The sequence below is a fragment of the Zosterops lateralis genome, assembly GCF_965231275.1.
Source record: "Zosterops lateralis genome assembly, chromosome: 4".
In the NCBI taxonomy this organism is placed as follows: Eukaryota; Metazoa; Chordata; class Aves; order Passeriformes; family Zosteropidae; genus Zosterops; species Zosterops lateralis.
The window spans coordinates 13,559,926-13,581,802 of NC_139765.1; the positions used below are offsets into that span (position 1 = coordinate 13,559,926).

General features: G+C 40.9%; 1 protein-coding gene across 2 annotated transcripts; it reads right to left on the reverse strand.

Annotated features, from left to right (window-relative positions):
- Positions 1 to 1,929: 1,929 nt before the first annotated feature.
- DYRK4 (dual specificity tyrosine phosphorylation regulated kinase 4) lies at positions 1,930 to 19,403 on the reverse strand. Of its 2 annotated transcripts, XM_083858711.1 has the most exons (14): positions 19,291 to 19,403; positions 15,542 to 15,625; positions 14,044 to 14,193; positions 12,800 to 12,935; positions 11,479 to 11,642; positions 10,977 to 11,113; positions 9,988 to 10,128; positions 8,230 to 8,368; positions 6,014 to 6,095; positions 5,117 to 5,289; positions 4,512 to 4,572; positions 3,838 to 3,967; positions 2,959 to 3,104; positions 1,930 to 2,527 (listed from the first exon to the last, which is right to left on the reverse strand). In XM_083858711.1, the coding sequence occupies exons 1-14, from the start codon at positions 19,312 to 19,314 to the stop codon at positions 2,301 to 2,303; spliced, it is 1,794 nt and encodes a 597-aa protein (XP_083714837.1). In that variant the 5' UTR covers positions 19,315 to 19,403; the 3' UTR covers positions 1,930 to 2,300. The 2 variants fall into 2 exon arrangements, with proteins under 2 accessions (XP_083714837.1, XP_083714838.1); XM_083858712.1 differs by lacking the exon at positions 14,044 to 14,193.
- Between the last annotated feature and the right edge of the window lie 2,474 nt (positions 19,404 to 21,877).

Below are 21,877 nucleotides of genomic sequence, written 5' to 3' on the forward strand. Positions count from 1 at the left end.
GGGGAGGTGTGGGTTTGTGGGATCAATGTGTATTTAAGCCTGGACCTTGTCTTGACTACGTACACATATTTGGTGGAAATATCCCCTATGCATCCCAGCTGGAATAAAACATACCTACTTTACAATTTCTAATTGTAAAGTCTTTATTCCATAACATAGATCTACTTGTTTCTGCAGAGGAATATGAAAGCAGTGATTATATCTCAAGGCTAGATATTTCTGCCAAGTAATTTCTATTTATTTCTGTCAACAGTTATCCAAAAGAGCCCTTATTAGGAAAGATTTTGAAGATGAAGATCACCATAAAGGCTGCAGGAATTAGAACAGCAGGTCAGCAAGGAAGGGAAGACCGCAAATTCATGGCAGCTACAATGAAATGCCATCTACCTTCTGTGTGGAAACACGATCAAACTGAATTACAGGCTCAGATGACTGCCACTTTTTCCTCAACACTGAATGCCTTGGAAAACCCATCAGCATATGCCTCGAGAAATAATATGATGATGCTTACTACAAAAAGCTACTAAAATACACTAATTGTGAAGAAAACATGGCTCCAGCACAGAAGCCCATTTATCAAATGAGGCTTACACCTTCATTAGGGTGACATCCATTCCAGGTGTTACAGACATCTCAATATAATTGCCCCCACGTTTTGCCCCTGAGGTAGAGCAGACAAAAACCCAAGTGCACAATTGTGAGAATCAGATATGGTAATTTGGGGCAGCCAAAGCAGTGAAGGGAATGTGACACAGCAGATGAAGAATGAGCAGCAACTGCACCAAACTAGTAAATTATTGTTCCAAGGATCTGAGACATGTGATGAGGGCTCTGTCCAGACTCTGCAGTGCACCCACCCTGGCTATGCCATACCATGGTGCAGAACAGAACTCATTTTTCTCAGTACCTCATTCTGCTGATGAATGGGAATGGGAGCATTTTATGGTCCCCAGGAGGGTTCAGCTGCAAAGGAGTCTCTCTGAAACCAGAGGTACAAATAATTCTGGCACTGCAAGCTGGCCTGCTTATCAAGAATGTCTGTATCAGAGCAGGGTGGTATTTGTCTGCCAAAATACCCTTGTAATTCTCCACTCAATTACCCTCAATAATGGGCTATTGCCCTTCTTGGGTCACTAATTTTCTAGGTGTTTCTTCAGGGGTCCCAGGATTTGCACCTGAAGTGATGATCACAGCAGTCCATTTTTCCCTGAGGTGACTTCTACCATTAAGTGATTCAGCTGTACCTGTCAGGTGGCTTGTTTACTCCTGTAACACTGGAACTGTTTGAGGACCATTTCCATATCCTTTGGATTTCCTTTTGCAAAAGAGCCTGTGGGAGTTTGCTGCTATGGTGACTCTAAACACCTCTGAACACCTCTGTCCCTTGGGGCTGCTGCAGTATCACTGCTAAAGTAGCAGCTGCTTTTGGTAGGACAATTTTCTCATTATTCCTTTTCAACTGAATTTCTATCTATAAGCTCCAGTAAATGTAAGGGGTGTAATGAGGTGGGTGCTTTACAAATGCAGTGAAAAGATAGTCTGTTGTTCAAAGAGCAAAATACCTAAATTAAACACATAAGCCATAAGGATCATAGAAATTCGTTTGGTTTTGTTGGGTTTTTTTCAGAGTATTAAGTTAAACTTTCCTTGAAGGACAATTTTCCCAAAATCAAACCAGCTTGCTTTAAGCCATTCTTCCTGTTGAATCCCTGCAGAAATCGGCCCAGAATACCACTCTGCTTTGTTGTTGCTAGAGAGCTAAAGAGCATAATTTACATTTCTAAATCTGCTAGGAAGGTGTGACAATAGTTTCCATCTAGCAGCTTCACTATAAAAAGAGGAAGATGGAGAAGGAGGAAAATGAGGATGCTGGGTTTGATTGCTCTTATTTTTTTAATACATAAGTAACTCCAGTAATCTTATCAATGACTTATGCAGCTGTAAGTAAAAGAATTCAGATTCTTCAGTCAACACATCTGTTCTTTTAGATCCAGGAAAATATAAAATTCAAAAAGTCTATTATAACGCCAAGGATAAGCCACTCTCCACCTCTACAGTCTCCATTTTATTGCTGCTGGTTGTGAAGAATCTCTGATCACAAGGATGTAGATGAGTAAAATGAATGGTTCTCAAATTCTGTTTTGGTTGACTGGGTGATTTCAGGGTAAAAAGAACATTAAATATACTTACAATGTGCACAGCCCATGAACAGACAGATATAGCTTATATTCCTGAGTACAAATAATACCTACAAAATATACTAGGTATGCAACTGAGCCAATCATAGCCTGTGCTCTGTGTTACTTAATTGGTGGAAAAAAAAGAGAAGTTTTTGGAAGAGCTCTTTCACCACTGTCTTCTGCTTGATCATATTTAATAGGCTTTTCCATGTGGTTTTCCAAATATTTCTCTGGAATAGCATGCTTCCTTGTGTTCTGCATATCACTTTCTGCTGTGCCTGTGAAGGGAGTCAGTCTGTCAGCCAGTTCACTTCTCACTTTGTCAGCTGCATTTTTCCAGAGATTCTCTGCAACAATAAATCATGAAAATGAGAGGGTTAAGACCACAGACTCTTAACAGCAGGTGAAACACAGGATTGACACAAACTCCCAGCAAATCAGATAGAAGTTTTCTCTGGAATCTTACAACCCCTACTGCTGTGTTCCTTTGCTCTGAAAGTGACATGCACTGTGGTGTGGTGTCAGATACTGTTTTGCTCTCAGCAGGGAGAATGTGAATCTTCAGCATACTTCCATTCTTCTTGCAGGCAGCTGAACTAAAACATAAGGCACATGGTTCTACAAAAGTGAGGAATGGTGCCTTTACCCATCCCATTTCAGTGGCCATCCATTACCTCCACACTTCCACCTCCCCTTACTCCAAGCAGATGACACTAAACACAAAGAAACACCACACACTGATATAAATGCACTTAGTTCTGAGGTAGAACATGCTTACGAATAGTCTCTCTTCTGTTTTCCAGTACAGAGAATGAGCCATCGCTCATCTTCCTTGGAGCCTGCGTTTTCCGGAATATTTTTGGCTCCTGGATCCACGCGTGTTTCATTGCTTCATCAGGAGTCATGCGCAGGGAAGGCTCCCACCTTAAATCCATGGGAGACAAATCATTATTCAACTATTTCTATCTGAAAATTAGTACAAGGCAAAAGATTCAGCCTTGTCTTCTGAAAGTCAGGTCATGAGGACTTTTTTTTTTTTTTTTTGAAACAAAATAATGTTATCTTTTTATCCCAAAACCATGGAAAAATCTTATATGATCTTCTTCATCCTTCAAAACTTATTTACGTCAGCACTGTGCTGATCAAACCCTTTACACCATCAAACCATTTTTAATATGCAGTTCCTGCTTCTGTTAGGGTAGGGATCCAAAATTCCTTGTTTAAGGTTTGGTTTTTTTCTCCACTGAAATTATTTCCTGAAAATTCTGATTCAACCAGCAAATCAAAATGGATCAATGATTCACACAGACTTGGCAAATAGAGAACACTGAAAGCAACCTTCTTGTGAAACAGAGTGGGATGATTTTTTCTTCCCTCCCCATGTAACCACAAGTTAGGAGTTTCTTTAGAATTTCTTTAGGAAAGCTACTGAACTGCTGGAAAGAAATTCGAAGTCACTGCTGAAAGAAGACATAGTAAAGTGTCAATATTGATAGTTGTACAAATAATACCATGTGGAAAACAAAACAAAACAAAACCCCAGAACACCCAATCAAAAAACCCAACAAAATCAAACACATCAGATGCCAAGATTTTAAAGGCACAAAAGAATGAAAGCAAAGCCAAAACTAGCTTGTTGCATACAGTATGAACTCACATTAAGCATCCTTTCAAAAAGTCCAAGAAACCAGCATCATGGGTGTTCAGCACTGTGCTTAGATCCTTGGAGTCAGGGCATCTCTTTTTCCCCTTGCTGTTAGTTACAGACTTAGGAAAACCTTTGGAATCTTAAAAAAAAAAAAAAAAAAAGACAGCCTCAAAAAATTACATTAAAAACCTTCACTAAATACTTTTAAAAGTTGCATAAACAGTTTCCGTGTTCATCCCACTAACTCCAGTTTTGCCCTGTTGGATTGATAATCTGCCAGAATTGTAGCAAGCAGGAAAGGTTACATCCTAGAGACCATATCCTACACTTTGTTGGTTTGCTTGCTTTAAGCAATTTCCAAACCCAAATTATACACAGAGAAATGAACAACGTAAATTAGTTCCCAGAGCCCACTGCATTCCTTTCAGCAACAGTATTTTTAAGGAGTAGCTTCTCTATCACTTTGGCAATTAGAGGCCCATAAGACATGAAGAGCAGAGCTCCAAGTTTGTTTATAGGCGTCATTTTATCCTTTTGCTTTTTTTCCCTACCACTTCCTGGGAGTATTTTTATAAGCTAGGAATTAGCTAAAGATCTCTGTCCCTACTCTCTACTGGTGCTATTAATTAGTGATTATCTACCAGGGAGGGATCCATCAAGGACAAATGATCAGAAGAAATTACCAAAGAATGTTCTCCTCCTTGATGCAGCCTGGATAAAATCAGCTGGTGGAAGACCCAATACCTTCATAGAAAATGGATTCAGAGTTACTCCTCATTTCATAAAGACACACAACAACCATCAGGTGAGATGTGGTATTTTGCCCTTCTTATGAAAAGAAGCTGAATGTTGCAATTTGCTGTGAAATGTCTGTAAAATATTTCCTCTTATTGTGGAGGGAATTAAGGGATTCCTTAGTGCTGCCTTTACATGTCTTTGTATCAAAAATAGCACAGCCAGCAGAACCAGGGCAGTGATTGTCCCTCTCTCCATGGCACTGGTGAGGGCACAGCTCAAACCCTTGTCCAGTTCTGGGCCTGTCACTTCAGGAAGGACATTGTGGGGCTGGAGCACAAGTCTGATGAGGGGAAGCTGAGGGAGCTGGGAGGACTTAGCCTGGAGGAAAAGAGGCTTGGGGGGCCCTTCTGTCTCAAAGAGCCATTTGGCTGCATTAAACCTCCCTCTGACAGAAAATTGTCACAGACAATTTCATTATTGCTTGAGGTTTCTCTTTGTTTCTGGTGGTGCAGTTTATCAAATGGGTATGCAAACCAATCCCAAAAGTTACCTCCATGATGCAGGCAAGTTGGTCAGCTTCATTTTCCCCTGGGAACAGCGGGTAGCCTGTGTAAAGCTCTGCTGTGATACAGCCCAGGCTCCACATATCAACAGCCATAGCATAAGGATGACCAAGAATCACCTCAGGGGAGCGATAAAAGCGGCTCTGAACATAGGTGTACACTGGATCAAAAATTAGACAAGAAGCAAAATATCACAGTTGGGACTGAAATGTCAGTTGCAGATTTCACAGAAAAGTGGCATATGTTCAGGAATCATGAATCTGTCTATCCACAGATTGCTCACATAGGCTCTGGAAACATTTTTCTAGTCCCATCCTAAAAGTAATGGGTGATACACTTTCCACTGTTTTATACAGAAATTGTTCTTCAACCAGTTTCACTGAAGAAAATTGTTCTACTAATGATATGATTCAGTTTATCCATGCTCATTTTCTTATTTGAGGGTGTTCCATTTGCATCAATCAACAGTTCCTAAATTAAAAGCACAGTTCCCGTTTCTCTCCCTGTGGTATTTATACAAAAAATATCAATTATAATTTAACCATTTCACAGAGAAAGGCTCTCTGGACCTGACAAACTTCTTGATAAGTGAGATATTTGGATTGTCCTCCTAAGTTTGTTCCAGCTAACCACTCCTGAAAGTGCAATTCTGATTTCAACAGGAGTAGAGGAGCTGATCAGGCTTAGGATAAAGAAAAAGAATGGTAATATCTTACTTGTCTCTACCAGTATTTGCTCCACCACCAGTGGCTGAACAGTTCACCAGGTTCTAATTAAGGGCATAGGTCAATATATTAGCCCAATCCAAGAAATAGCTTTTCCACAGTATTTAGGATTAAGAAAGCTTATTAAGAAAATTACATCAACTTGACTTTTCTGCAAACCTCTTTGGTCTTCATAGCAGCTTGATCCAAAATCAATAACTTTGACTGAACCTTGGCCATTGTGGTATAATAGTATGTTCTCCTAAAAAGGAAAAAAAAAATATCACAGGGAAAAGAGGGGTCATATTAAGTTAGTGAACACTTGGGAAAATCAGAATGCAAATCACATTTACACTTCTCGGCATAATGAGAGCTTCAAAATTCAACCTCCTTTGGAATGCATTTGCTAACATGACGAGGCAGCCAATAATGTGCAATTGTGCAAAGCAGAGGAGGGATTGGAAAGGTACCCAGGCTGCAGATGAGCCACACAGGGCACCAGCGATCTCCCCAAAACTCAGGGTTGCTTATGTAGTAAAAGCCAAACTGCACCTGGCTTTGTGCTCTGCTGAATTAACCAGAACCATCCTTTTGTAAGCACAGAAAGACCCTGGCCCGTGAAGGAGCAGCACTCCACAGTTCTTCCCTGCACTGCTTGCTCCAGACCCTGTGTCAGCTCACCCCTCCCCACCTGTGTGAATCACAGGTCTCAAGGGAGAGATAAACGGACAAGGTGAGGTCATATAGCTGGGTGCAGGTGGGTACAGCACTGGATTCTTGCAATTCCAGCTGGAGAAGCAATCCTGAAACAGCCAGCTCAGGGATATGTGCACTGATGAGCAAAAACAGCCTTCAGCTCTCTTCTGCAGAGCTGAATTTTATCCTCATTAAAAGTCTGTCTAAATGAAGGATTTCCTTCTCCACTCCTCAGCAGACAGATGGTTACCTCTATCAACCAGTTTTACAGTGATTATATGTCAGGGCTTTGAATGATTGAACACTTCCCAGGTGGATGCCAAATAATGATGAAGTGGTTTCCTGGGTAATTAGCTCATAAGGAAATGCTTCATGTGCCGGGAAGGAGAAGCTGCTACTGGTGAAAGTCAAGGCAAGGACTGACTTCCACAATCCAAGTGCCCTTAGTGCTGGTAAGGGAGGCAGCATCCCCTCTCTGCAGCTCAATATCCCTTTGTGCTCATGATAGGACTCTGTCTCTAATACTGAATCACTCACAATGCAATGGAGCTGATCAAAGCTGGAAAACCAGGCTTTGGAGGCAGCGATTACCTGGCATAAAGGCCAGAGAAGCTCTATATTCTACCTTATGCTGAGAAATATCATAGAGGCAGATGGGATAACAGATATGAGTTTCAGGCAACATAAATTAATGAAATTGTACAATTGTTGAATGAGAACAAAATGGTCTTTTAGTTAACTCACTACATTTTCACTAATATGTTGCTCTATTTAAATACAGACTACACTAATTGATGCTGCCAATGTCACTCCTTGTCAGTGGCTGCCTGGAAATAGATTTCCCATTGGGCTAATTGGTTTTGATACAGAAATTTGGGTTATCTTGCAAGCCTCTCCTATCACTACAAATTGGTCTGGCAAAGATATTGGCAAGACAACGGGTACAGACAGTATGTGACTTCTCAGAATACTAAATCAAGATACATTTAGCAAAGTGAGAACAGATTTTATCCTTAGCATTTTTACCTGAGCACTTTTTAATTTCTTTATTGGTTCATTTGCCCTTTTGAAAAGGAACTCAAGAGAAACTTTCCCCTGAAGTGAAAATATAATTAAAATTCTTCAGAAATCTCAGAAAATTGCAAAAATTTAATTTTGGGGGCTTAAGGAGAATAGAAATGTTTCACCTAGCATGAATGCTTAGCAGATACAGTAGAGGGAATTGGATGACAGATGTTCCTCCAGAAACAGGTGAACATCCTAAATACTGTTCTACAGAATTCCTTTGCTATTTACTGGGCTACTTAATTTTTATAGTTATGCCTAAGAAATTAAATGGACTTAACATGATAACCTGAAACAGGGTGCCATGTGAATACTCTTCGCATTATAATGTTCCTCATCTTGAAATACTTAATAGTTTTACAAGTACTTCTCTTTTTCTCTAAGCAAAAAAACATTACCTGAATTTGATTCATATTTGCATATGTTTTGGAAACCAAATAATCTCATTTAATGCTTCAGTGAATGAACTGAATCAATGGTAATAATCAGTTGACTGTAACGTGAACATAATCTGAAATAAATTACATCACACTGGGTTTTAGAGTTTCTCCTGACAGATACTCTCAATCAATAAAGAATAGGATAAGCTCATTTATTCTGTACAGAATACCAGGGGATGAAATGATTTTACTTACAGGCTTCAGATCACAGTGAATGATTTTTTCCTGGTACAGTACTTGTAAACACCTCAGCACACACCGAGTGAAGTGGCGAATCAAAGACAGGCTGAAGCCTTGGAAATTGTTCTTTTTGATCAACTCATACAAATTTATTCTGTGTGGGAGGAAGAAGCAGCAGACAGAGCAGATAAGAGAATGAGAAATTTATTTTTAAAGGCATGATTAGTTTCCAGTGCATTAAGAGTTTGTCTTCCCACATGGAGGACTCATGCAGAGGAAAATGACAGCTATTTTCCTCCCTGAGAATGCTGCTCTGCATGTGATATTCACAAACACATCCCAGATTTAAAGCAGATGTAAAATCAGTGAGCTTGCTTGCTAAATGCTGCTGTTAAGCAGCTGTGCTGATTTTCACCAAGAACATTAATCATTCAGGAACCGAAATAAGTTTTCTTCTGTCTCATTTTGCTGTCATTTCTCTTTGCTTTGGCATCTTGACTAAATAACTTCTGTCTAAAGGTTTTTAACCAGCAATAAATATTTCTAGATATCCCCCCATCAATTCAGGTCTCATTTGGTTTTTATATCCCTCCTGTGACCATCACATCTTAGCTCCTTCCAGTAGCCCTGCCCAGTAGCCTAGAGAAAAGGCAGCTCTAGAAGATCTCACTGCAGCTTTCCAGTGCCTTAAGGGGCCTATAAAAAGGAGGGAAAGAGATTTTTGATAGTGATAGGACAAGGGGCAGTGATTTTAAAATTAAAAAGGAGTAGGTTTAGATTGGAGATTAGGAACAAGTTCTTCCCTGTGAGAGGTGTCCTCAGCACTAGCACATGTCTGCAAGGACATGACCAGCTGGAGCTTTCTGCCTTCCCCACTGGAGTGTCCACTGGTGGCAGGCACAGCCCATTCCTTTGGAATTAAAGTTGCCAAGACTTAAAAGAAAAGATCACAAATCAAAAGCTTTTCACTGTATTTTAAAGGCAATGAACATTTTACCAGACAAACATTTTTCCATGACAACCAGTCTTCAACTCCTCTGTAAAGAGCTAAAGATAGTGGCTATCCCATTTCCCTGTGTTTCCATAGCAGCTTTCAGAAAAGACTGGTCTGTGTCTTCCCTGGGAGGAGTCACCTCTTACCCTGTGTGCCTGTAAGTGACAGACTCACATGCAGCAACACAAGGGATTTAGGTTTCTTTGGGATCAAGCTGTCCATATGATGCTAAATCTTCAGCAGGGGCTGTAGCACATGTAGCAATGAGGGTTTTACTCTAAGGGCTGAGGAAGTGTGGGTAGCCTGGATAATTCCAGTTTAACTCCAGTTTGATTCCCTGATTACAAGAAGGCTGATAAATAAAGTGATCTGACTTCTTCAAAATTCCTCCAGAATTCCTCCTAAGATGCCCTGCAGCAAAGATTCATAAAAAGCAAGATGCAGTTTTATTTTTAAATTATTTGATATTATTCATATTTATATACCCTGAAGTTTACCAGTCCTGATTTTACTCTTTTCCTCACAGGTCTTTCGGGGAAGAAGACTTCAATACTCAGCACAGAAAATAAGGGTTGGATCATGTCACTGCCCATGTGAAGTCTGAACGTGGCCTTTTTCAGTTCACCTTGGGTGATCAAAGGCTCAGTTATGCAGTCTGTATTTAGACAGTGTTCCCTTCTAGCTGCCAATTCTTCTGAAGAAGACATAAAAATTAAATCTTGTAAGGCATAAGTTCTACAATTCTCCCCAAGGTCTGTGTAAAGGAAAATGTACTTTACCCCAGCAGTTCAAAGGAGATACAGAAGTGATTGCGAAAGTAGAAGTATTCCTTCATGTGGATGATATTGTGAGTATCATCTTTATCTTTCTTCAGAAGAGCATCAAGGATCTTCACTTCTACCAAAGCCTGGCTGTGAAATCTGAAACACCACATGACACGGGAATGGTGGCATCAGTTCAGGGTAGCATTTATATTTCTGCAAATGCTACAAACACCATAAGCTTACTGTAAAGCTCAGCAGGTGGGACAATTATTAAAATGTTTCATTCAACCCTGTTAACCACTGTAATTCCGATTTCTGATGGTTGATTCCTAACCTAAATACACTGGCCTTACATAACACTTCAGGGTACCTAATTTAACTTGTCTGAAAAAACATTTAAATGGTTTCCAATGAGCATCCAGACTAAAATCCTGGTGCTGTCAAGTCTATAGGAGAGCTTCACTTTCCTTGAACAAGGCCATGTTTCACACCTACCACAGTCAGACAGTGGGTTCTGAAAAGCATCTTTACACTTAGTGTTCACTGAGGGGGAAAACAGAACAGCTGAACATCTGTTTCACTGACTCTGCTTCAAACTCACAAATTTGTAACCAGCCACTTAACAAGAACTGGTTGCTTAGGACCACAGTATAGAATTTTTCATGTTCAAGCAAATGATGGGTTCCTTCCAGTATATTCCTGTGGTTTTGGAGCCTTGTGGGGATGTTCCCTGCTCTCAGTCCTGCACAGCTGGTCACCTGGGTTGTCTATTCACTGTGTAACAGATAGAGACACCTCCTTGTGAGCCTGGAGAAATTGTGCTTGCTTTCCTAGGCTGTCTCTCTTCTGGGTCATGGCCAGTTCCTGACATCCTCTTTCCTCACTGTGCTCTCACTGTGTTTAATGAATATACTGGAGGTTTGATTTTGATTTGTTCACGTTGTCACAGTTTGCCTCCATATAACAGGGGTGACTTTACTGGTTTAAATCAGCAGATATCTCACCTTTTCTTATTCCTTATTATTTTCAATGCCACTAACTCATTGGTTTTGTGATCCAGGCATTTGGCCACCTGCCCAAACGACCCTTTCCCAATGACCTCCAAGACTTCGTAGCGGTAGGCAATGTGATCATGTAAAACCTTCAAAAGAACACAAAGAGTTCAGATTCAAGGAGGACAAACAAAAACCAGGCTTCCAAGTAGCCCAGGTGTGTGTGTGAGTCTGCTGTCCATGACAGATGGTGGGTTAGCTGCAGGTGAAGTCTGCATCAAATAAGGGTAACAAGGAAAATCCCAAGTGATGCTTCCATAGCCCATCTGCCTTGCATCAACCCTGCATGACATGCAAAGTGAATTCTCTTCTCAGCTCTAAAAGGCATGTTTTCACTATGCGAATATTTATCTTCTAGAAACAACATTACTCTCACAGACAACACTTAAGAGTTGGCATAAAATCATTACAGACTTACTGAGCTCAAAACGAATACCATAAATTTTCCACTTACCTTTAAGTAGGAACCATGCTCATCATCATAACAATTATTATTCTGAGTTTCAGGCAAACCTTCAATCTTTTTAGCTTCCAGGCCAAGAAACCAGAGCTCTGTATAATTGAAAATTTCTTTTTGCTCATAGACTGTTAACTGGTTTCTAAAATTTTTCAAGGCTTCTAAATCAGAAAACAAGAACGTAAAACCAAAAGTCAATAAAATGTCAGAAACCTGATGGCAAAGTGCTTTTACAATGAAATATTTCACAGCAGAGCACACCACTTTGAGCAGGTTGCTGAGAAAAGCTGCTAGAGTTCCCTTCCAACTAAGATTTCTCTACTTCTACAGTTTTGTGCAAATTCCTATTTTTTTTTCTGTCATGCAGTATTTAAGTTCAATAAAGCATTCATATGTCAGCAAGACTTTTAAGAGAGCTTAGGTAAAAATTATTTAATTGCGAGGGAAGTTGTGTATATAGATGTTTTTGAAAATCCCATTTGTTGTCTATCTGCTCCCTCAGGCTCCATAACTTACATGAAAAGTTACATTTTATTGGTTTCATTGTATTTATAAAATGTCAGTAATGTCTAGTTAACCAAAGCTTTCAAGTACTTGTTTTTCTGATAAAAATCATCAAGCTCAGATGCTGAGGTTAGGAATTAAATGGAGCCCAAATCTGCTTTTCTCCTAGTTCTGAGTTTTCCTGCATAGAATTTCAGCTGCCCTAACACCTCCACTCCCATCACTTAAATGTGGATATATATTCAGACAGGAGCATTATAAATCAATGTGTTGCATGCATGTGTGGGTGTTTTGTTAAACAGTGGCAGATCTTCATCCAGCAATGCAGGGATGCTAAATCATTTCAAAGCAAAAGGCCAGTACTTTTTTTTTTTTTTTTCCCTAGACTCCTTCTAGAAATAGATTAACTCTGTCAGAAACTTTCTAGATCTGAGAACTCTCTCCCAAAATGCAATTTAGCCCACACCAATAAAATGGGACACAGCCACAAGGAAGTGGGAAAGGGTTTTATCCCTGTAATGGAATATTGCTGTCACCTCCCCAGCCTAAGTCTTAGACAAATATATATTCTTTTTTATACTGCATGCTTCTCTTCTGTACTTGTTAGTCAAATCATTCTCCTATTAGGTACCTCCCCAAGCTGGATAATTATAAATCATTGAGTCCCATCCATATTGCTGTGCTCTAAATTGTTAAATTTTTCATCAGCCATTTAGCATGGCGTCTCTGGTCCGAGTGTCCTGACTGTACACACTCCTCATCTGTGCAGGCAGCCTGTCACTCCAGTCTTTCAGTTTATCCAGGGATATTCTACCTGAAGCTGTCATAGGCAGCTTGACCCCAATGCTGGTGCTCTCCAGTTCAGATGGTTCTGTATGGACTCTGGTATCACTCTCAGGAAGACTGTCTGGAAGGCTAAATTGGGGAAAATTACCTTGAATTCCATTTTCCTGCCAAGTACAAAAAAATTTTAAAGATTAAAACCTGGTATATTCACAGAGACAAAGCCACAATATATTAATAATTCACAATATAATCATATAATCATTTTGGATTAGTTGAGTAATTTCTATGTCAATTTTGTGCTGAGACAGAAGAAGCAAGCTTGGGAACTAGCACACTCTGCTTATTCAGACAGCAAATTCTGCCAAAAGCACTAAAGGCTGCTGGACCATGGAAAGATAAATCTCTATAAATGAGAGAAGGAAGTTCGTCTTCCAGATTCATTCAGTACAGGGCCTCTCTAAAAAGGCTATCTGTACCAATGATGGCCAGCCTTGGAGGGCTATGGAACAATTCCTCTTGGAAACCATGCTAAACCAAATGAAAGACAGGAAGTTGATTTGAAATAACGAGTATAGATATGCCAACAAATGGTGTCTGAACATCCTGGTTGTCTGCTCTGATGAAGTGATTGGCTTGGCCAGTGGGAGAAAAGCAGTGAGCATCATGGACTTTGCCTTGAGCAAGGCCTGTGACACTGGAGCCCAGTAAGTGGGAGATGAACTGGATAAATGGATCATAATGTGAGCAGCCTGCTCCAAGTTTGCTCTGCTTGTAGTGAGAGGCTGGGCCAGATGTCCTTGAGAGGTCTCTTCCAACCTAAAATATTCCTTAATCTATTTATTTCTCATCCTTTGAGGAAGTCCTCATAGGAGTGGGGCTGAATGGAGACAAAAGAAGCTCAGTGTCTGTCAGTGTCAGAAGGGTACCAAAGCCATAATCCAAAACCAGCACATGGTTGCCAAAACCAGGAGAACCCAGATGATGGGATATGGACTAACAAGTAGGCAAGCTTGGCCCACCATGTCCTTGCAAGAAGTACTGACTGGTACCACTCCAATACAAGCAACTTGGTACTTGTGGGGTTTGAGTTGAGGATGTGTGCAAGTAAAAATGGGTTCTTTTCAAAACAAAGCCTCTATCCATACTTGTCTCTAATTCTGACACTTGTTCTCTCTTCCCCCACACTCACACACTTGTGATAATTTGCCAGTGGTACTTAGAGAGAGGCTGGTTCACCAGGCAAACAAGATGTCCAGGAGCTTTATAACTCACCTGAAGAGAGGGGAGGACACTCTGCAAGCTCTTATTTGCTATTTGAGACAGGCTGCTCTCAAAGGAGGGAGGGTTTGCAGTGTCTGCAGCTAGACCATGTTTCACTTGACCTTCCAGATGTGGGAGGGAAAGGACACCACGACTGACTCTCTAAATAGAAAGCACAAGTAAATGTCACATAACGATCTAGCAAGTAGTTCTGTGCCACACCTATGAACACCAGAGGGATTAAAATCCTTGGAAAATGTGTGTGGTTCACTTCTGACACCTAAAGGCAAAGGGGAAATGAGTGGATGCTAAGGCAGCTCCAGCTGTACTAACAGGCAGCAGGAGGTTGTCTGGGCAGTCCAGCACAATTTTGGGAATAATATTCCTCATAAGAACACTTCCATCCAGCATCAGAGCAGCGACTGCTTCAGCTGCAAAAGGTGGTTGGGTTTGAAAGCCCAGCAGCCGTTCCAGGCAGGAAGACTCCTCCGAGTGGGGAAAATAAAGCCCACATAGGGTAATAAGTAGGCATGAAGTGTCAATGGCAGAAAATATCATTAACTATTCCCAGTGGCAGAAGAGAAACTGGGACAGGAATGCTGCCAAACACCAGGGGTGGAAACAGTAGGAAGTCTTCCCTGCACTAGTTTATCCATATTTCCTTCCCCCTCATTTCCTATAGAGCTCAGTTTGACTGGGCCCTTTGTTGCACTCCTTATTAGTGAGGAAAAGGCAAGCTCTCAGCAAACTTTGCTTAAAAATAAATGCTTATGCTCATTTTAAATAATCCAGGATTACTAGTCTTTCCTGACTTCTCCCATTTATTACTTGCAAAACACTTCTATATAATTTTTAATTACAGTCATTTAAGGGTGCAGTTTTATGGAAGTCTTGTATGTCTTTTATCAATTGAATATGTCAAGTCAGAGAAGTCACACTCTTAGCAGCAAAGAAAACTCTTCCGGGTAGACTATTTATTTGGTAAATAATAAAAAATTATTTGAAACAGATCTGAAATAGATCAACTGTGCACTGTGAAATGCAAACTAAGGTCCAGGGAGGTGAAGCTACAACCCACATAAACCTGTGATATTTTTCACCTCAGGGAAGCATAGAAACATATTTGGCAAGCTTTTGACAACAAAGGTGAGGTTTGATATTTTCTCGAAAAGCAAAGAAGCAATGCTCTCAAGCCAATCAACTTCAAAGAGTAAGTTTTTTATTCCAATACTGTGGAATAGCCTTTAAAAGCTTAGAACTGGGATTTCAGTGGACTTTTCCTGAAAGCTTCAAGAAAAAAACATGATTTGGCAGAACAAATGCCAGAAATGCTACTGAACACAGCAAAACCAAAATAGTTGCAGGCATTTGGGACAGTCATGCAGCCACAGGGGAAATGGAAGAGGACAGGGAATATAGAACTTGATTCTGCCCATATTCATTTATTATAAGAGATCACTTAAAAAACAAGCACTTAGGTATTTTTCAAGTTAGCTGAAGAGTCACGTACCTGATGGAAGATTCTGTTAGAGCCCAGATGATCCCTCTCTTGAACAGTCAGCTGAGACTGAGAAAAAGCATCCACATGGGAAGACTGCAAACATGAAGTGAGGCTTTAATAAAAATTATTCTGGAGGGAAAAAAATAGAATTCCTGCATATTTTCTGTGTTTCCCTCCTTTTTGGTAATGTCTGTGCCAACACAAGGTGTAAGAGGGCCACAAAAGCTGCTGAACACATGTTACACTGGGAATACCTCTCTCAGTTGAGCAGCTGTTTTGTGGGCTGGGGCAGAGACCGTTTATTTTGTAATTATGGCTCTCAGATGCTTGGTGTGCCCCTGTGCTCAGCCAAGGGGAAGGCACCTCTGCCATCCCTAATATGTACTTGGAAGCTGGTAGTGAGTCTGCATGGAAGAACAACTTTACACTGCCTCATGAGGTACATTGTGAGTCCATACATTGCTAAAAGAAGCATTAAACTGATTCAGCTTGTGGTACAGATTTTATAAAAACAAAATCAGGGTTTAAGTTTACTGAAATACAGAAAAAAACCCACTGACTCCAATGCACAGATAGTACTAGCAATAAATAGAAAAAAAAACAAACATGGGGAAAGTGCTAAGCAGCTCACCATTTTAAAGAGTTTGCTGATGCTTTCAGCAGTTTTCTAATAAACATGCTAAGTAGCATTGCACATTTCTGATCACTAACAAACTGCAGTGAAATGAAGAAAACTTTAAGATAATTTAGAGCATGAAAACTCTGTGACTAAAGCAGATTGGAGTTCTGCTCTATAGGCTGGAGTGAACCTCACTAGGTTTGGTCAAAAGGGCTCCTGAAAGAGTCTCTCTGAGCCTGGAAGAAGCAGGGGCAACTCGGATTAGATGCTGCACCTGTGCCAATACAGTGCAGATAGCCATATATAGACACAGATATAGACATAGACAGATATAAATATAAATATGTATAAGCTGTAGTGTGTGAGGGATGCTTGCATGCAAACTGATCCACACACACTGTGACCTTGATAAAGGCAGGGCACATTAGCATTGCTACAAAAGGGAGATCAACCTGAACATACTTCAACAATGACTCTGGCATATCCTGCCCTGAACAGTATCACAGACTGGTTTGGGTTGGAAGGGACCTTAAAAACCAAGCAGTTCCAAACCCTGCCATGGGCAGGGACACCTTCCACCAGACCAGGTTGCTCAGAGTCCCAGGCTCCAGATATCTACAGCTTCTCAGACAACAACCTGTGCCAGGGCCTCACCATCCTCACAAGGAACACTATCTTCCTCATCTCCTATCTAAACCTCCTCTCTGTCAGTGTGAAGCCATTCCCCCTTGTCCTGTCACTCCAGGCCCTGTCAAAAGTCTCTCTTCATCTTTCCTGTGGGTTCCCTTCAGGCACTGCAAGGCCACAATGAGGTCACCCCAAAGCCTTCTCTTCTCCAGGCTGAACAATCCCAATTCTCTCAGCCTCTCCTCCCAGCAGAGCTGCTCCATCCCTCTGATCATCTTGATAGCCTCCTCTCAACTGACTCCAGAGGCTGTGGCATATCCATCCTTGCACATGCACTTAGATTAGAGACTCTAAAAGACTTTTCCAAACTAAATGTGGAGATAAAACTCTGTGTACAGATCTACCGGACCACATTGAGGAAATGCTGCCCTTTGACAGGTTCAGCTGTCTCACCATCAGCTGGGAAGACACCACTCAAGCTGAGCAGACCAACTGGAAATTGCCCTTGGGATAACCATGCTCTGTGTGTGCTCTTCCTGTTCACAAATGAATAAACAAACCCTTCTGCAAGGGCAAACTTCAGATTTAGAACAAACTGAGAACAACTCTGGCTTGAGATGAAGGGTCATGCGTGGCTGTGAAGCACAGGAGAATGGCAGGAAAGCAGTAACTACTAAAACCTGTCTTTGCTGGACACAGTAATTCCCATCTATGGAACTGGAGATCACCCAGCCAGGTGATAAAGGATGATCCAGCCAGGGCTAAAGGATGATATGCTCTAAATCCAAAATACTCCCAGTGCCAACACAGCAAATGCCACAGAAGAGGGCCACTAGACTACTGCATCCTAATCAGGAGTGTCCTAGAGCACAACACAGTTTGCTCAGAGCACCAAATACCCTTGTACGAATTTCTTAGATGATGATTCCATGGAAAACAGTATCAGAGTATTTTTTTCCATACAATCGACAGACAATCTTCTCATGCAATCTATGTATCTTCAAGGGACAATCACATTTGTTATGAAGGTGAATCCGGGATATACATTCAAAACTCTACTAATTATATCAGCCTAGCTCTTAGTAAGACTATGAATTTTAGTGCATGTGATAATTTTTCCTCACACTTCATCCATACTTCATTCCCAGAAAGATATAATTTACAGTTTCTGGAGCTGATGAAAATATTACATTTCATTTAAAGGTAGTTTGTTAACTGCTTCATGCTTTTCTAGCTACAATACAAAGCCAGGATTTTACAGAGAAAAAGCTATCACTGAAAACCAAAGAAACAATGACTTCACGTACCTGTGCAGACTGCAGAATCTTCACTCCAAAATGGTATTTTATTTCTTAGCAATACTTTTAAAAAGCTAGGCAGTTATGTCTATATTACTAATTTTTTTAAAGTAGATTTACCAACAGAGCCTGAAAAATTCAAAAAATTTGTCTTTAAAACTGAGCAAGAGCTACAGAAGAAGGTGAGTGAGCTCCAAGACATGCTGCCAGAATTTGGAAGCCACTTAATTTCTGTTCAGTGGGGAAAGATTAACAAGATTTTGAGGTGGACATTTCTCCTCTACAGTGCAAAAGCAAAATCAGTCCATGCCTTTTTTTAACCATGGAAATCTGTGATCCTCTTTGTCTTCCCTTCTCAAAACCTACTTACAAAGGATTTATTGCTCTTTAGGCAACTTATTCAATAAAATCAGTACCTTCATGAAATTCCCCCAAATGGGTAAATAACAAACTTTTATTTGTAGAAAAACTGATCTGTGCCTATGCCAGTCCTGCTTGTGGCTGAATGGAGAGCAGGTAGATTTATTGGACAATCCACACAGTGGTTTTATTTGTTGGTCTTAATCCAGGTGATCCAGCAGAGCTGCTCTAGCAAAACCCTGGTGTTGCCCTATGGGCTCTGCAGCTGAGCTGTTCTGGCTGGGTTCGTTCTGGCAGATGCACTCCAAAGAAAAACTGCAGCAACTGTTACTATTCCACTTCGTTTCATTCCTGGTTTCCCTTCTCCTGTGGCACTCAGCCTTATCCTACAGCTCCAATGCTGCAATCCCAGACTATTATCTCCTTCTATTCCAGCCCTTCAAATCTGGGATCACTTTTCTCATTCCACCAAAGAAACAGAACAAGGTCTTCATCCACCACCTAGCCCGCAGTCACAAAGTTTTAGTTTTACAGCATTCTGTAAAATCAGACATCATGACACATTTCCATAATTCTCAAAATATCAGTCATTTTTCAGTGCCATGTTAACCATAGAAATCAGAACTGCATTAATATTCTGGAAATTTTTAAATACACAACTACATAAAATAAAGACACCATTGTCTCCTCATTCACATAGGCATTCCCTTTCCCCCATTCTCAAAAGTGAATGAAGCCTGTAGAATACATGGAGAAAACACAACACAGGTGCTAAATCATGCAACACATTAAAAAGCCATAGCAAATACACTCTCTCACTCGAAATACAGTAGAAACACAAACATTTTCCCCACCTTGTCAACTATTTCTGTCAGCATTACTGCAAGAGCTGTTAAGTGCAGGATAGGAGCTGTTTATTCCATTCGGCGAAGGCATTTCAGGAAGCCCACCTTCATCTAGTCAGAGCATAGCAGGAGCAGTTCCATGCACAGTGCCCTGAGCAGAAAAAAATGGATAATGCTTCTGCTTGGCTTCGGATTTAAATTTTTCTCCCGGAAATATGCCAGTGACTATTAGCTGCTCTAGTATTCTTTTGGTGGCCATCTGTTCCCTTTCTCAGCCTCCTTCTAGCCAAATATAATTTTCCATATTTATCATGGCAAGTCAGTAATAAGAAAGACAAATATAACAGGATTGGCTGTTCTCCTTGTCATCTCAGTCTGTTCTTTCTCACTGAGCTCATGTGCTTGCAAAACCAAAAAACACTTGAACTTGGATTTTGTCAAAATTTGTCACAGCGACCTTGCTATACAGTGAGCAAAATCTCTTCAACAAGACTGACAGACTGGAAAATGAAAATCAATTAATTCCTCAAGGGTTAGCTTCTCGTTGGGGATTATATGTCACTTAATGAGGACCAAACTGTGGGACCTTGGTCTGTGGTTCTTGAGGGCGCCAGTATAGAGCTGCTCTGCCCTGTGGGATAATGAGTGTGTGGATTATTTTGGTGTGAATAATGAGACAGAGCTTAGCTGCCCGCCTGTCTTTCCTCTTTCTCCTTTGGATGCTGTGCATGTGAGATGGGGCACTGACGGAGGCCTCCCTACTCCCCAGCTGTCTTAGGGGAATATCTAAAGCAAAAAAATGTGTGGTCTCCTCCTTCATACAGCCAAAGAATGGCATGTTCCCTGCTGGTCTGAAATCTGTCAACAACCCAGAATAGTTCTACTTTCACTCAGAAACCAGGGTTTTAAAGGAGGAAATACATGCTCGCGCACTGAAGGCTGCTGCTTTTAGAGATGCTGCTGGAATGGTCAAAGGACAGTGATTCCTCTTGCACCCATGGTAGTCTCTGCAAAGCCTTTCCTAATGTAATCGCTGGGCTGCACCTTCCTAAAAGGCACATTGCTCCCACTTCCATCACTCCTACTTTTCCATTCATCCAAGCTTGGCAACCCTCTGAGCAACAAATCCTCCCCAGTATTATAAACCTCATGTGCAAGAGAAACTTATTTTCTCACCAAATAATCACTCAGGCTGCCAGCAGGGGAGGCATGCAGATCATAGCGTCCTAGAATGGCTTGGGTTGGAAGGGACCTTAAAGCCCATCTCATTCCAACCCTCTGCCATCGGCAGGGCCACCTTCCACTATTCCAGGTTGCTCCGAGCCTTGTCCAGCCTGGCCTTGGACACTGCCAGGGACGGGGCAGCCACAGCTTCTCTGGGCACCCTGTGCCAGGGTCTCACCACCCTCACAGCAAAGAATTTCTTCCCAAAATCCCATCTAAACCCTCAGTGGGAATTCATTCCCCCTTGTCCTGTCACTCCAGGCCCTTGTCAATGGTCTCTCTCCATTAGCAGTCCCAAGATAGCCTCCATAGAAAACAGTGAAATACAGACCTGCCCATGTTTCAGCCATCCCCCATTTAGAAGAACATCCTCTACTTTATTTTCTTTATTTCCTTCCTTTGCAATGTTTTCTCTCCTCCTCATTTTATTACATTCTTGTAAACATATTCAAATTTGCTGTGATAAGTCACACAGGAATAAAAACAACCTTCAGGATCATTCTTTTATATTATCTGAAGAGGACCAACTAATTTTTGATGACGTAAGACATTGAATACAGTTTTCTCCTCCATTTCTCAACAATACTCTCAAAGCAAGAGAAACTTGCTTTGGATTTGCTAAGGATTCTTACTAAGTTTCAGTCATGCTACAATGAAGTAAAAAGCAATACATAAAATGTTTCAGCTATAAATTTCAAACCATTTTTTTAAGTTTGAAGGAAAGATTTGTGATCTTTGTAACTCATTTTTTAAAATTACCCACTTCTGAAAGACATTTAATTAAAGGAGCTAAGTGCAATAGTACATAAATTCCTTATGGATGTGATCATCACACAGACAACACCTTTAACAAATTTATAAATTTGGGAACACCTTTGTGAAGTAGAACAGTGTTAGTGGTAAAGGAAATTAAAGAGCTTTCCCTGCAAAGAAAACCTCCTGCATCATGGAGCGGGAAGAAGATTCATTCCATCTTAGCTAAACATTCAAGGTAAACAAATTTCTCTGTGGAAGCTCACCTGTCTTTTTATTGGCTTGTCCTGAGAAGGAGCCTGTTCTAATAATGTAGACTACATATCCCAAACTTTTACATCCCTAGAATTAGATTAGAATAATTCTACTCTTTATAGCATGTACTCTGCTACCCCTGCACTTCAGTCTTCCTGATCTGAGTAAGGGCAAAAAGAATAGAGGAACAATGAATTGAGCCCTGTCTCAGTACTGTGCTGTAGCATCCATCTAGGCTTGAGCAGTGCCACAGGGAACGTGCAATGCTGCCACTGCAGGCTGAACCAGGGAAGATAAATACCCAATTCCCAGTGTGAGTGATGTTGACAGAAAACTTCTGAAACCACTCCTGCTCTTTATGTTG

Excerpts from the sequence above, each read along its gene's own strand:
- DYRK4 (XM_083858711.1), bottom strand. The coding sequence starts at position 19,314 with ATGCTGACAGAAATAGTTGACAAG. Across the intron at positions 10,129-10,976 it reads ATAATAAGGAATAAGAAAAG|ATTTCACAGCCAGGCTTTGG; the intron begins GTGAGATATCTG and ends GTGGTGTTTCAG. Across the intron at positions 4,573-5,116 it reads AACTTGCCTGCATCATGGAG|GTATTGGGTCTTCCACCAGC; the intron begins GTAACTTTTGGG and ends TTTTCTATGAAG.